Source organism: Festucalex cinctus, chromosome 1 (assembly GCF_051991245.1).
Source record: "Festucalex cinctus isolate MCC-2025b chromosome 1, RoL_Fcin_1.0, whole genome shotgun sequence".
Classification (NCBI taxonomy): Eukaryota; Metazoa; Chordata; class Actinopteri; order Syngnathiformes; family Syngnathidae; genus Festucalex; species Festucalex cinctus.
In genome coordinates, this window is record NC_135411.1 from 45,717,156 (window position 1) to 45,733,024 (window position 15,869).

Sequence of the window (15,869 nt, forward strand, 5' to 3'; positions counted from 1 at the left end):
TGAAACAAAATAGGTGGTTGTGGTCAAATTATTTAAGCACTTCATATATACATATGATGCAGTGTAATTATGCAAACCATTGAAAACAAGATTCATAATGTAAACAGTTTTATTGCCTTCTTATATTGAACATTATTCAAATCTGCAGTAGGTGTTATTAATGTTTACATTTGAATATAGTTTATTTGTTTTATTATGTATGTACTGTATACAATTCACTTCTTTGGACCATCTGGCCATATTTCGGGAATGATTTTGGAAACAGGCCATCTCCAGTGGAAGAATATGCATGCACGCATGCATACAGTAGCTACAGACTGACAGAAATAAAAATGTCTTCATCCACAAACTTTCATTTATTGTTATCAATTTGTTTTTTTTTGTGTTTCTAGGTGTGGGGAGATGCTGCATCACAGATTTTCTACTCCCTCGGATGTGCTTGGGGTGGCCTTATTACCATGGCTTCTTACAACAAGTTCCACAACAATTGTTTCAGGTGATTTGAACTATTAATAATAATAAGTTTAAAAAAATCTTCATGTACACCACATAAGGTCCACTTGCACTAATACTTAATGATACACAAAACAAAAGACTTTAAAATACTTTATCTAACCAAAAATGTTAATGCTGCATTCTGGTTAAAACAAAAATGTTGTATTTTTGTCCTAGTTTGCAATGAATTTGAAGTAAACCATAATACAGGTGTTGATAATTTTGTATTGTACTTGGGTCACCTTATTTGGCTACATCAGATGCTGGAAATATTTTTTGATTGATTGATTGATTGATTGATTGATTGATTGATTGATTGATTGATTGATTGATTGATTGATTGATTGATTGATTAGTTGGTTGGTTGGTTGGTTGATTGATTGATTTGTTTATTGAACATATAAACAAGTACCAGAAAAACTACAAATTTAAAGGAAAAGAAAACAGAAACTTTATGCAATCATCATTAGTCACTGTTTACATGTTCAAAGGGGAGTAGGAAGAAGTTGAAAACGTATCTAGTCCTACCTCTTATTCATTGTATGGTTAGACTTATTTCATTATTGATTCAATAATATTTTTCAAAAAGAAAATGTATAAACCTGGTCATGTATGCAAGTGCACGTGAACATGCGTACATTTGCCAGCAACATATGTACATGAAATTCATAGACATATACCATAATTCATTTGTAAATCATATCCTCATACTCACATATACAATTTTCATGCTCTTGTCTGTCATAAGTAATTTTTTTGAACTTTGCTTTTAAACAATTTTTTAAATTCAGCGAGTCACATCTTTTCAGGTCAATTCCCAAATGATTCCACAAATTAACACCTTTTACAGAAACACACCTTTGCTTAATATTTGTTCTTGTTTTGTTTTTTTGTTTTTTGTAGACACTTGTACCCCTTATATCATAGTTTTAAACTGCAAAATAAGCTAATTGTTAAATCTGTACCATACAGTGTCATTAAAACTGAAGCATTATTATTTTTAATTATCTATTGATTAATCAGAATCATTGAAAAAAACTGAAACCTATTTAAATGGTGTCCATTGGCTACACTATAGAATGCATACAGTATTTGGTAAACTAATGACAAGAAAGTGAAAAAGCCATTTATTATGTGCAATTAATTTGGTCTTGATGTGTTGGAGTAGTGGCAAGTGTTTCTGCAGTATGAGTGTGAATGTCCTCTTCCAGGTTATGATTGTACTGGGCTGAGCTTCACAGAGCAGCATCTTATTATTTTCAATAGTCTGTGATGCTAGATAGGCACAAAATGATGAGAAGGCAAAAAGAAAAGACAAATTGAAGGAGGAAAAGTAAAGCTACTCGAACCTTGAGGCGACTGGTTAGAGGGACAGGAATATGTGAAAAAAATTGAAGGTCGGAGGGCAAGAAAAGTGATTTGTGTTTAAGATGGTGGGAGGAGAAGTTCTGATGATGTAAGACAGGAGGAACATTAGGGATTCTTTGGATTTCTCGACTTGTGTCAAGTAACTGCACTGAACACCAAGAGACTGGAAATGGAATGAAAGGAGAGGCAATAAGGAAACAAAAGGACATCATTTACTCTCCTGAGCTCATCCATGCTTGCTGGCAGAGCGAGGGCATCACGGAGAGAGAAGGCGTGAACTGACTTGAAGTTATCTGTGCGCAAAGCTGCACTTCAGGCTAATCTACTTCTGAGGCATCATCCCAGTGGACTTATTCTTCCCACTGCTGCAACCTCGCAAATGGCCACATATCAACTGGAGCAGGTGTAAAGTCGGACAATTTTCTTGGGAAACATTTATTGCTTACAAACAATAAATTTGCTTACAAATATTACATTTTTGTGATATCAGATAATGAGACCAGGATAAGGCAAATGAAGTTTATTTTTAGAGCACAATTCATACTCAAGACCATTCAAAGTGGTTTAAAGCTAAATACATTTACAAGAAGGTAAATAAAATCATTCCATAACGTATAAAAAGAATCATTCATTTAATTAAAAGAGGAGGGAAGGTGAAATATGTTCAGCGCTGAGGCTAATGGAAAGCTGTTCCAGATTTTTTCCACCACAACTCCCCCCTGGTTTTTTTTTCGTTTTTTTTTTAACTTTTCTATCCTACTCTAATGTTCTTCCTCAGTATAAAATATATATATTGCAGATAAGGCTGTATTTTCTCGATCCTGGGCTTCATGGCACACCACCTTAAAGTTCCAGAACTTCCCGTGTCAGACGTAGCTGACCATGTCACTTCCGGGTATGCCCCGTTGATTGCCGAATGTTTCCGAAGGGGACAGGAGACGGGAGCAGTATAAAGCGTTAATGTCTGCAAGGAAATGATTGCTTTGGAAAATTATTTCTGGTACCTGGGGAACCCTAACCTGGCAATAGCCAGATGGATACCCACATTTATACAAAAATGACAATGGATAGACATATAGACTGTTGTAAAAAAAAAAAAAAAAAAACTTAAAAACACGGACAAAGCTTGATATTCTGACCACGAGCTTATGGGGTAAAAGCATTAACCTCCATCCTACAAGGGAGGGAACACATTTTAACTGAGCAGAAATGCTACTTGACGTAATCACGCAATTCGTGGCAGGCGCCTGGTCCTTGTTATAACCACTTAATATTCATAAAATGGATGCACTTTGGGTAGGTGATATTAGTTTGTTTTATTTCCGGGCACTTGTTCGTCATGTCAGAGAGCTTCTTTGATTGGCTAAATTCCATTCACGTCGCAGTCTGCGGAGTCAGCTGGCTCGGGAGAAGCTCGGCTTACCCCAAGAGTTTCGTCATAAATATTGAACATGTTCATTATTTTAGATTGTCGGCCCTGACTTCTTTTGGACCCAATTATCGGTACAAATCCACTCTTAACACAGCTCACACAAAGATAATCTTACAAGACATAAGATTGTCAGGCATTTGACGTCCTTGGTCTGGAAGGGGCAAAATCGTGACAAAAACTGCCCTATTGTTTTTATGTGTGTACCAGGCTTTATGCTGGTAGGCTACACAGCGCAATGCTCAGGGGAAATCTTCTTCAATCGATTTGATGTGAGTTAAAATAGAAGAAAATACACACTCCAATAAAGAGGAAGATCTGTCATTGTGCAACACGTAAATAGCAGAATGCAATGATTTGCAAATCTTTTTAATTTCATTGTTTCCACAATGAAAGTCATCTGTTCACACCTTGTAGAATATTGGCGAAAATTAATCCCGACACTGGACAGACCTGTGGGCCGAAATAGTTAGAATTGTCAACCGACAAAATTAAACCTATTCCTTTGAATACACTACTAAGACAAGGTATATAATGTTGAAACTGATCAACTTGACTGTATTGTTTTTGTGCAAATATTCACTCATTTTGAATTTCAGGGTCCCAAAAAAGCTGGGGCTGGGGCATGTTTACACTGTATTGCATCATATTTCTTTTTAACAACACTAATACTAAAACATAAGCCTTTGGGAACTGAGGACAGTAATTGTTGAAGTTTTATAGGTGGAATTCTTTCCATTCTTGCTCTATGTACTCTTCAGTTACCAGACAGTCCAGGATCTCCATTATTGCATTTTGCACAACATAATGCACCACTCATTTTGGTCAGGAGACAGGTCAGGACTGTTGGCAGGTCAGGCTAGTCCTTCTCTTTGATTACAAAGTCACTCTTGGCATTGTCTTGCTGAAATAAGGAGGGACATCCCTGAAAAGACATTGCTTGAATGGCAGCATATGTTGCTCCAAAACCTGTATGTACACAGATGTGCAAGTTACTCACGCCATGGGCACTAACACAGACCATTCCCATCACAGATGCTGGCTTTTGAACTTTACGCTGATAACAATCCAGATGGCCCTTTTCCTCCTTCACCCGGAGGACGGAGGAGATTTTTTAAAAACAAATTCAAATATGGATTTGTCAGACCACAGCACACTTTTCTACTTTGCGTCTGTTCATCTCAGATGAACTCAGGCCCAAAGAAGCTGCCGGCGTTTTCAGTCTTGCCACTTACATGCAAATATGTCTGCAGATTGTCTCAATCGTTGGATGATTATTTGGACCGTCCGTGATGAGATCCTAACCTTCATGAAATTATGCATTCAGAAACATTCTTTAACAGCTGAACGAAAAGTTGTGAATGTCATCCCATCCTTGCTTTTGAATATCTGAGTTTTTCGCAGATGCTCTTTTGATAGCCAATCATGATATGCAACTGTTTTCAATTAACCTGTTCACCTTTGTAAGATTCCCGCCAAATTATTTGAAAGTTAAACCGACTCCCATTACCTCTTCAAGGACGTGAAATTGTTGAAACTGGTTTCTGTTTTCGATATCGGTAACTCTGAGACCAAATGCCTATGACCTGTGGGAATCCTCTGGGGTCAATCCTAGGAACCCTAATGTTCAATATGTACATGTTTCAAGTAGGTCAGACATAAAGTGTCTTCCCACAGCTATACAGATTACTCTCATATTAAGTGTCACTGATAGGAGGTGAACATGACGACTGCAGATCCACTTGGTCACTGCATCGACCGGATCTGTGAATTATTTAGTTGAACAGGTGTGTCTCGTGTAGACTTCTTATACCCACATTTTGGTGAAGGTAATTTTCTGTGCCAGCATGTCTGTGCCCAATATTAAAGCACTGACTTTAAAGGTACAGGTGATTTATGTGCAATAACTTGTGCCTTTAGCAGCTGTCTAATTTCCATCCAATCTGTGTGTCTATCTACAGAGACAGCATCATCATCAGCATAACCAACTGTGCAACTAGCGTCTATGCTGGCTTTGTCATTTTCTCTATCCTGGGATTCATGGCACACCACCTTAACGTTCCCGTGTCAGACGTAGCTGACCATGGCCCAGGACTGGCCTTTGTGGCTTACCCAGAAGCCCTCACTCTGCTGCCCATTTCTCCACTGTGGTCGCTTCTCTTCTTCTTCATGTTAATCCTTCTGGGATTGGGAACTCAGGTAAGGTTTCATTGCAAGTTCATTTTTTTCCCCGTATACATCACATAAATATACACGTCTGTGAATAATTCACACCCCTGAAAACGTTTTTTAATTGGCTATAGATGCCATGACACCACAGGAGCAGTGGTTACACCAGGCCTTTTCCATTATGCTATACATGCTATTCATTAAATGCCATCTAATACTACCCAAAGTCACATTTCAGCAATAAAAAAACAAAAAAAAAACACACACACACACATCAAACAAACAAGCTCCATCACATAGCAAAAAAGCCTTTCAGCTCTCCAAAATAAAGCACTCCTCCATCTACCTTAACCTGACTTAAAAATTAATCGCCTTGGTCACACAATACTATATAGTAGGAAAGATTGTGTGTGTATACGCAGGGGCTCTATAAGAGAGAGAAAAGTGTTGACGAATAAAAGGGACCTTGACTAACAAAGGCCTGAGAAAATAGTACTTTCAATTTGCAGAATTGAAGTGCTGAAGACCGAAGTGACTTTCGTGAGGACACAAATCCCTAACAGTGTCCTTTACTGTGAATTTTGTGTTCCCCTACTATTGACGGGCGATAGGGACTGAGCCTACCACGAATAGCGAAAATATGCAAGTAATTGACCACCCAGAAAATTGTTAATGATTGCCTGCAGATGTCACTCGATCACTGCTTCTCAAATAGGATGGGGGGGGCACAATGCGATGCCGTGTGTGACCTCAGGGAGCATTTTGGTTGTTGTTGTTGTTGTTGTTTTTAGCTGCTACATCTACTACAGTACAATCCATCCATCCATCCATTTTCTTGACCGCTTATTCCTCACAAGGGTCGCAGGGGTGCTGGAGCCTATCCCAGCTGGCTTCGGGCAGTAGGCGGGGTACACCCTGGACTGGTTGCCAGCAACCATCCACACACACACAAGCACACCTACGGACAATTCGGAGCACCCAACTAACCTGTCGCATGCATGTCTTTGGAATGTGGGAGGAGACCGGAGTACCCGGAGAAGACCCACGCGGACACGGGGAGAACATGCAAACTCCACCCAGGAAGGCCGGAGCCTGGACTCAAACCGGAGTACTCAGAACTGGGAGGTGGACGTGCTCACCAGTCATCCACCATGCCGCCCTACAGTACTATCCATCCATCCATTTTCTTAACCGCTTATGGCTCAAGGGCTGTGGGGGTGCTGGAGCCTATCAGCTGGTTTTGGGCAGCAGGCGGGGTACACCCTGAACTGGTTGCCAGCCAATTGCAGACTACAGTACTATTTATAGTTATCTTGGAGAGATGGGGAGAGTGTGAAATATCTTTTCTTCTGCCTGGGGGTGGCATAACAAAACAAAACAAAAACATCTACTACAGTACTATTTATAGTTGTATTGGAGAGTTGGGGGGAGTGTGAAATATTTATCTTCTTCCTGGTGGTGGCATAACAAAATGAGAAGCCAATGACAAAAGACTACTTTTTTATTAGACAGGGTGATGGCCTGTCTAAATTAAGCTCCTCCCCTCATTTGAACATGGTTACTTGGCACCAAGAGGCCACAAGATGGTGCCAAAGCAATGCTTTTGCACTTTATTAGACCGAGCTTTGGCCTGACACAAAAACAGACAGGTGAGTTTTTCAGTGAATAACCAAGGATATATTTAAATTGGCATTTTTGTCATACATCTGATCATGAATTGCATGGGACAGCTATGCTTTCACCAAAGTAATCTTGATTGTAGGCGGAAGGACAAAATGTGTCTAGTTCTCCGCGTGGTGTGAAACAAAACTATAAAGTATTCAAAATTTCCTTAGGTCGATCATAATCATTATAACCTTTTTCTCTCCTTAAGTTCTGTTTGTTGGAGACGCTGGTAACGGCCATTGTTGATGAGATCGGCACCGACTGGATCATGAGGAACAAGGCTGTAGTTACACTGTGTGTGGCTATTGTTGGATTCCTTCTGGGAGTTCCGCTAACAACTCAGGTAAGCCCAAAACACACTATACCTGAATTTTCCTTCTGTGGGAACCCATATACATACTTCAGCCAAATAGAAAACTAATTCCGTTTTTACTTGAATTATGGTCAGGTTTTTTTGTTTTGTTTTGTTTTTTAAGTTAACAGGAATCAAGATTTCGTCATAGGTCAAAATGTTATCCGCTTCACGAGTCTCATGTTCGGACATTCAGTGACACTACCGAGTCAGCTACTCAAAAGATTTTTATTTTACTTGATCTGACCTTATCATTGGAACCTGATTGTTTTGTTGACCATCATTCATGAAACATATATTATATCATAAACAATTAGAGTATGTCCAGTGATATACAGTGATTATCTACAGTCATGCATTTCTTGTATTTTTTTCTTCTTTTTTTTTTAATGTACGCAGGCAGGAATCTACTGGTTGCTACTGATGGATAACTATGCTGCTAGTTTCTCTCTGGTCATCATCTCCTGCATCATGTGTGTCTGTGTTATGTATGTTTATGGTAAGGAGCGATATTCATTGGAACTCTTCATTGTTCATGTGGGATGGGGATGAAGCATTTTTTTTTAAACACTGGCTTTTGAGTTAGGATTAACTTTGGGTCGGTGACCTAGTTTTCTTATCGTTGTCAGTGGTTGGCCAGTTTCCAACAGTTTTCTCTCAGCTATTGCGGAAAGAAGTCGTTTAAATAACATGAACATCAAGGGTCGTGATTTTCTAGTTAGATTTAAAGAAAAAAAAATATATAGCGATAAGTATAAATTGTAGTATATTGTTCGACTTCCAATTTCCCCCTCAAACTTCCTGTTACAGATTTTTGTTACTTACTACAATTTATGTCTTAAAATGTACAGTGAATTTATTTGAATGTATTTTTTTGTTGTCCTAGGCTCCACAAAAAAAAAGTGCTCTAAACACTGAATGTATTTATTTTCTATACCTTATCCAGGGTCACAAATTGTGGTAATTGTGGATTTGCTAAAAAGAAATGTTGAACTTAATTTTGTTATTTGGTCATATGAATTTTCTTAAATGACATCTTCACTTCTTTTTTCTTTTTCCTTTTTTTTTTTTTTTTTTTTTTTTATTCAGGTCACCGCAATTACTTTAAAGATGTTGAAATGATGTTAGGTTTCCCTCCCCCGCTCTTCTTCAAAGTCTGCTGGAGGTTCATCTCCCCTGTCATTATCTCTGTAAGTTTACTCTCACAACAAACCAAGGTTTGCATACCACTAGCGCTTTTTAGGAATATGACCTATATTTCAAGCTAATCTATTGGGCTTTGTTTCCAATTTCAACCTCAGAGTGCAAATCTTTCTGACTGTGAAATGGATGTGTGCAGCTGCTATCAGTCAAATTTCCCAACCACGCATACAGTATTTGTCCACTAAGCTTCTGGGCCAGCCTATAAATTCATTGTTGTGGATTACTGGTCAGATTCTAAGCATTTTCCCCTCGCTATCACGGACGAAGTGCTGTTCTCCAAGGCCTGCACTGCAGCTCACTATTTATGCCCATAACTTTGAGCTGCTTTTTCTGCTTTTATAATTTCAACTGTTAGCGAAGTAATACTTGCCATTGCATTGTAAGGTAAATTAAACATACGAAATAGCTTTAGTAGCGTTTTGGGTGGAGAGTGTGGGAACGTTTCTGCAGTATCTACAGTAGTAATATGACAAAAACATATTGTACTCACCAGAGATGCTGATTATTCATAAATAAAAGCTGCCTCCTGTATGTGCTCCTTCCTTCTTGTAAACTAGTCCTTTTCCGGGTCAAAATGAATCAGTTAACCTTGAATGTTATAAGCCTGCAGTTCTGAGTCTGAAGACCCTGAGCAGATTATATTGACATGGCATTACACAGAAGCTGAGATCTGTTTGGACAAAAAGACAATCTTACATCATATACACAATAGAATATTCTGGATGCTAAGCAATCAAGAAATCTCACTTCATTTAAATTGTAACTGTACATCAACAGGCCCTTGCGAGCCACAATTAGATTTGACCAGTGATTGCATATTTGTTAAATTTTCTGCATCAGTCACATATTGACATGCTTCTCTTTTGTCTTCACAGTTCATCCTGATCTTCACAGTGATCCAGTACAAGCCTATCACCTATAATGACTACGTGTATCCCGGTTGGTCTTTGGCCATTGGCTTCTCAATGGCGCTGTCCTCAGTCATCTGCATACCCATCTATGCCCTCTACAAGATCTCGAGCTCCCCAGGAGCCACTTTCAGAGAGGTAACACATGCTCTAAAGACTTTATGACACTATTATATTGTTGATAGTATCATTTATAGATGAACGAAAATGGTCTAATTTTGTGGGTGAACTTATATGTATTATTTTATTTTAGATTTACTTCTTGATCCAAACACAGTTCAGTGCAATATATACATATATATACAATTATATATATATATATATATATATATATATATATATATATATATATATATATATATATATATATATATATATATATATATATATATTAGGGGTGTTAAAAAAAATCGATTCGGCGATATATCGCGATACTACATCGCGCGATTCTCAAATCGATTCAATAAAAAGGTAGTCTTACCGATTCAACGTCTTATCATCATTGCCTTTTTTTTTTCTTTTTTTTGTGTGTGTGTGAATCGATTTTTAAACTTCCATTTTTAATGGAAAAATATTCAACAAAACGTCTGACTTCGGGTTAGGATTCACACCGTGAGCATGGAAGAATGTTATATGAACGGAACATTAAGCCTTAATATTTTTATTTTAATGCTGTTCAAACATGAAACAGATTACAACCTCTATAAGACTGAAATTTCAGATAAATAAATAATACATTTTCATATAAATCTTACACTCTACAAGCTTACTGATTAGTATTTTCTAAATTTGAATGAAAAAAAAATCGCAACAATCGACTTATAAATTCGTATCGGGATTAATCGGTATCGAATCGAATCGTGACCTGTGAATCGTGATACGAATCGAATCATCAGGTACTAGGCAATTCACACCCCTAATATATATATATATATATATATATATATATATATATATTTTTTTTTTTTTTTTAGTCCGAGCTCTACTGTTGTTGGTCTTACTTTTGTAAAATAAATTTCCCCCGCAGAAAAAATTTGACTTATATTTCGAGCGACTTATAATCCGGAAAATACAGTACTTGCCCTTGAACTCATTCACTTACAGCCATTTTCACTGAAGCAACCCCCTTTGCTCCTGGCTGTTTTACTGGATTTTGACTGATTTAGCAAGGCCCACAGATTATTGTGTTCTTTTGCTAAAAAACATGGAAACTACCAAACGAAACATTAGTGTCTCTTCTTTCATCAGGAAAAAAAAAATGTGTATGTTTGTATCTTTTTCCGTTTTGTAGCAATTAGCATTAGAATATAGCTAGGTTTAATCAATATTCACATTCCTGGTGAAAACATTGTCAAAAAGAACTTGTTTCACCATGGCCCTGGCTGATCTCTTATAGTCTGCTGCCACCTGCTGGCCGTTTTATGTTATAACTACCGTTGCTTTAAGCCTTCTGTATGCTCTTGCATAAAAACAAAAACATAAAAAAAAACGTGTAAATACGTTTTTGGGGCGTGAATGACAAAGTATTAAAAACCGTGTTTACACGTTTTTGGCTTTGAATGAGTAAAAGAGCTACATCATAACAGTTATGGTATGAACTTATTTTAATTTTGCTAAAACTGAAGATATTCCTTCCTAACAAGTACATCAAAACAAACAAGGAATTTGTAAATTTAGTCTACAGTATATCAAAAACACCATTATACAAACAAACATTTAGGATATAGAGTACACAAATTAAAACGTGACTATAAGCTGTTTGGAAAATGAATGAATGAATGAATGAATGAATGAATGAATGAATGTCATTAAGTATTGCTGTTGGCAAATGCAACAATCGTCACAACAAAGGTACATTACATAATGGCAAAGTTTTAGAGCGATCATTCTACTCAATTATTTAAAAAATAGCAAAGAAGCTATTGGAATATCTGGGGGGATTTATGTGCATTGTTTACATATGATTAAAGTGAAAATTGGTGGCGAATTAATTAATTAATTAATTAATTTATTTATTTATTTATTTATACTTATTGTGGTCCCTCGAGCGGGGAGTCAACTCTGCTGTAAACGTTAGTGCAGCAGACCTAATTGAGACTGAAAGCCACAAATTGGTGGCATAACACTTGTTACTCAACAAGGCTTGTGACCTGATGAAATGAAGGCTTCCCTTCACTTGCTTGGCACCAAGATGCCACCAGATGTCACTGAAGGCACATAACTATATTTCAATAATCCTCCTCTAAAGCACCTGTCCTCCTCCCTTATATCGTTCAGCGGTTGAAGCACGCATGCCAGGCACATCCCAAGTGGGGGCCAGCCCTCCGGGAGCACCGCACGGGCCGCTACGCCCCCACAGCCTCCGAAGACAGTGTGGAGGCTCGCCCCTTCAAGGAGAAGGACGAGCTGAAGGAGGAGGAGAACGAGAGGAAGGATGACATCAGCCTCACCATCCAGGGAAGCAACGGCTCCACCAACACACACAACAACCCCAACCCCAGCGCATAGATGGCATCCCCCGCTCTGTCACCCACTACTGACGCCATCTGCCCCCTTTGTCCCCTCTCCTCCCTGCTCCACTATCCGCACCACACTTTCCCACAGTCGTCTGTGGGGAAGATCCCTTTTTTTGCTGGAGACCTTTACATATTGTAAAGGCTTATTATATCCATCCTAACCTCTATTAGCTATCTGTGTTTTATCTTTAGGGCAACAAAAAAACAAAAAAACAAAAAACAAAAAAAAAGAAGACGAATAAATTGGATCGCTGTCCAAAAGATTTAGTTTGTATGGTTGCGTGTGTGGGTGGATTGTAAATGTGTTGCACATAATTTAATAATTCACTTTCTTTTTCCTTACATTTGTTTGTAAAAACATGTATATGCCATATTCATGCAGTTGAAGGTATGGTAGATTGTAAGACTGGTTGTGTTGGGCTTGCAAGCAGCACAGGAATGCATGCCTGTCATCTGATTATGGACCTGCTGATTTCACATTTCTACAGCCAGAAATCACGATTTTACACTGGGGCATTCATTACACACGTTTTACAATGCAGTGACCTCACACAAAGTTGATTTGAAAGAAAAGTCCCTACTGTTTTGGGTTTTTTTTGTCCTGGATGCTTCGTTTAATGACACTGAGCTTCCAATACGTACTAAAGCTGCTGATTGAATTGATTATAGCACACAGCAATTGCACATAGAGGTACTTCTCTCTCTCTCTCTTTTTTTTTTTTTTTAAAGAAATGCCAGGGTCATTCTCATATTCCGAGAAAACTTTGCGGTTTGCTTGGGGGAGACCTTGTATCAATGAAATTGTTGTCTATAATATCAGACGCCCACTGGAATTGTCTGTGAACAGTATTAGAAGTATTAAGAAGTGGCATCTCTTTCTTAGTCTTCCAGCAATCCTCTTTGTGTTAAATGCAATGTTCGGATGCGTATGAGGGAGAATGTTGAGCGGCGATCGTAGCCAGTGAAGGCATCACTGGTTTATATCTTGTCTTACTTTGTGTGGTTGTTGCAGTCCACCCCATGTGGTGTGTTCTGTGTTCACTTCTGCACAAGTTGCTCGTGTTCTGAGGCTGTGATGTGATATTCAAGCAAAAAAATAAAATAAAAAATAAGGTAGCTTGTTTCAAGAACAGCACCGACTTCAATTTTTTTTTTAATAAATGTGAAATGTAGTTATTATAGTTTTGTACTAGAAGTATAATTTAATCATCTCACTATTATAATAGTGTAGTCAGTCATTAAGACTTAAGTTTATTTTGTACAAGAATAAAAACTTGAATCCGAATCTTATATATTCATCCTTACCCTTTCACTTGATGTTGATGTTTTTAAAAGAAAATGTGAAATTTGTCCTGTCACGATCCTGCACAAAACGACAATACCAGGAAGCGTGTTTCATGTGATTGTTCTGTATTTTTACATCTTTGTTTTGTGGACACCTGAAAGTCCACAGGTGGAGAACTGACTACTTTCTCCAGTGTAAGGTAATGAACTGCCGTATATTCAGATTAGTTGCAGAGCCAGAACACTATACCAAGAGCATGCATATACAATATTGTACACAGTATATTTCAATGTAAACAGAGTTTGAGGAACAGTTTATTCATGGACATTTAGCGTGTACACTTCAGGCCATAAGTACAAAACAGTAGTAATAGTGAATGCCTAAGACCCCACATGCCACATTTTCCCTCCGTTTTTAATCATTGGCAAATGACTCTTCACCCCACCCCAGCCCTCCGGTTTGCCACGTAATGAATCTCACCCTGCAATTTCTCCTTTTAACCACAAGATGGTCCTCTGTTGACACGCACAGCAGTGAAAGCACAACAACGGTCCCAATGTTGCCAAACTTTGGACTAAAGAAGCACACATTTCTTTCTAACACGGTTTTGTAAAAATGCTTTTAGATGCTTATTGGATGATAGAAACAAACAGGCTAAATGATTTCTATAAATGACGAAGGGATACCATTATTTAAGTTCTAAAAGTCAACATTGTGTATTTTGTTTGGTGAGTATTTTAATTGAATTCTTGAAAAGAGGTGTTCTATATGGAACATCTTTTGGTGGAAATGTGTTACTTCCACAAATTTTGTTTTTGTTTTTCGTTTTCCGGTGAATTGGGTCACTCATAGTTCAAATTATTTCTGTGTTAATTATGTTATAAGTAAAAACATGTTGTCATATGAACCACTTCTCCGTGTCTCTGCTATCCCACAACTTTTCTGACCTTCTTATGGAAATGTACAAATTCTAAAAAAAAAAAAAAAATGACTACGTGTGTTCATCTTTTGTGTGTGTGTGTGGGGGGGGGGCAAGTATGATTTGTCATTTCGACTTGTTAAATGTAGACGTCATGTGTACCGTGTACTGCATGTAGTGGATTAGCTTTTACTGCTGAGTCTGCATGTTGAGCAGACGTAGTGTTAATGTTAATGTACCTCTCATCTTGAGTAATGATATAGAGCCCATCTTTTAAAACAATTTTGTACTAAGAGAAGAGAAAGAAATCCACCTATTTTATCTTCCAATTTAAGTCATTGTTTATTCGTGTCTCACTTTGTTAGTTCTTGAGAACTATATCCTCAGAAAACACAAGACAAGCTAATATTATATGAGTATTGCCAAACAAAAAGCTTTGGATTGAAACTTGAGATACAGAAAAATGGTCAGTTTTTACAGTTAGTGAGCTCGATCAGGTATGGACAGTGGTTGCAGCAGCATAACTTTGTTTGTGTTTGTTTGGTATTTGTTACATGTGGTAAAAGCTCAATACAGTCAGTGGCTACTAATTCTCATACTAATACATTAAACGTGTTCAAACCTGAGCAAAACAAACACCAAATAATAATAATTATTATATCACTATCAATTACAGTATAACAGCCGTGGTTGCTTGGTGAAGAATGATTCCACAGATTTCAGGACCCATTTTTCATTTCACAGTCTGTGGTATGTTCTGCATGGGGTGTCTATAATATGGTCCTGCACTGCATTTTAGCATTGTGAAAACAGAAAAAGCACACTGAGGAGCAAAATGTTTCCAATGTAAAAAACAAAACAAAGAAAAAAAAAAAGAAGAATCTACTATACCCTGTTTGCAACATTGCCTCTTGAATTGAGCACTTATTCAATGTTTATCTCACTTTAAATACTTTTTTTTTTTTTTTTTTTACAAGCAACAGGATGAAATGTACTTTATGAATATACATTTCCATGTTGGACGATTCCAGCGGTCCTACTTTAATGAAAGAAATGGTCCAATTGTAGTTTGTGAACTTCTGTGTTTGTACCATGTGTCAAATGTCACATGGTAGGATTTGAGAGGAAATGCGCAGATGAAAAGAGCACAGTTCTTCTGGTACCTTCTATCATATCTCTCTCTAACTGTGTGTGTTCTTCTTGTTCTTTAGGGCCAAAATACATTGAAATGTCTTAGTCCTGTCAGCTGTATATTGTAAAACTGTTAAATTACATTGATAAATAAAATCTATTTTAAAGATCAGCATTTGTGTGATGAATAAATAAATAATGTTCATGTGATCGTGTGCACATTAGCCACTTATGATCTATAAAAGTATGGACGTTCTGAGTTTTGTGGATTTGGTTGTGATTAGATTTGAGTTGTGTCATATTTTATCTGTCTCGTTACGTTATTTTCTCCACCTTGTGTTCACCAATCAGCTCCCTCAGCCAGTGTCTTGTCCAGGTGTTACTCCTTGTCTCGTCAGCTGTTTGTGTGTAATGTTTCCTGGTTTTCTT

At 37.6% G+C, this 15,869-nt stretch overlaps 1 protein-coding gene across 4 annotated transcripts in view; it reads left to right on the forward strand.

Annotated features, from left to right (window-relative positions):
- Nucleotides 1-15,612, forward strand: part of slc6a9 (solute carrier family 6 member 9) — a 114,318-nt gene extending 98,706 nt beyond the window's left edge. For all 4 annotated transcript variants that reach the window (XM_077537501.1, XM_077537516.1, XM_077537510.1 and 1 more), the window contains 7 exons: nucleotides 393-496; nucleotides 5,254-5,491; nucleotides 7,335-7,469; nucleotides 7,878-7,977; nucleotides 8,568-8,668; nucleotides 9,557-9,727; nucleotides 11,867-15,612. In XM_077537501.1, coding sequence (XP_077393627.1) covers nucleotides 393-496; nucleotides 5,254-5,491; nucleotides 7,335-7,469; nucleotides 7,878-7,977; nucleotides 8,568-8,668; nucleotides 9,557-9,727; nucleotides 11,867-12,097 — 1,080 coding nt within the window. In that variant the 3' untranslated portion in view covers nucleotides 12,098-15,612. The remainder of the gene's footprint in view (nucleotides 1-392; nucleotides 497-5,253; nucleotides 5,492-7,334; nucleotides 7,470-7,877; nucleotides 7,978-8,567; nucleotides 8,669-9,556; nucleotides 9,728-11,866) is intronic.
- Nucleotides 15,613-15,869: the final 257 nt, after the last annotated feature.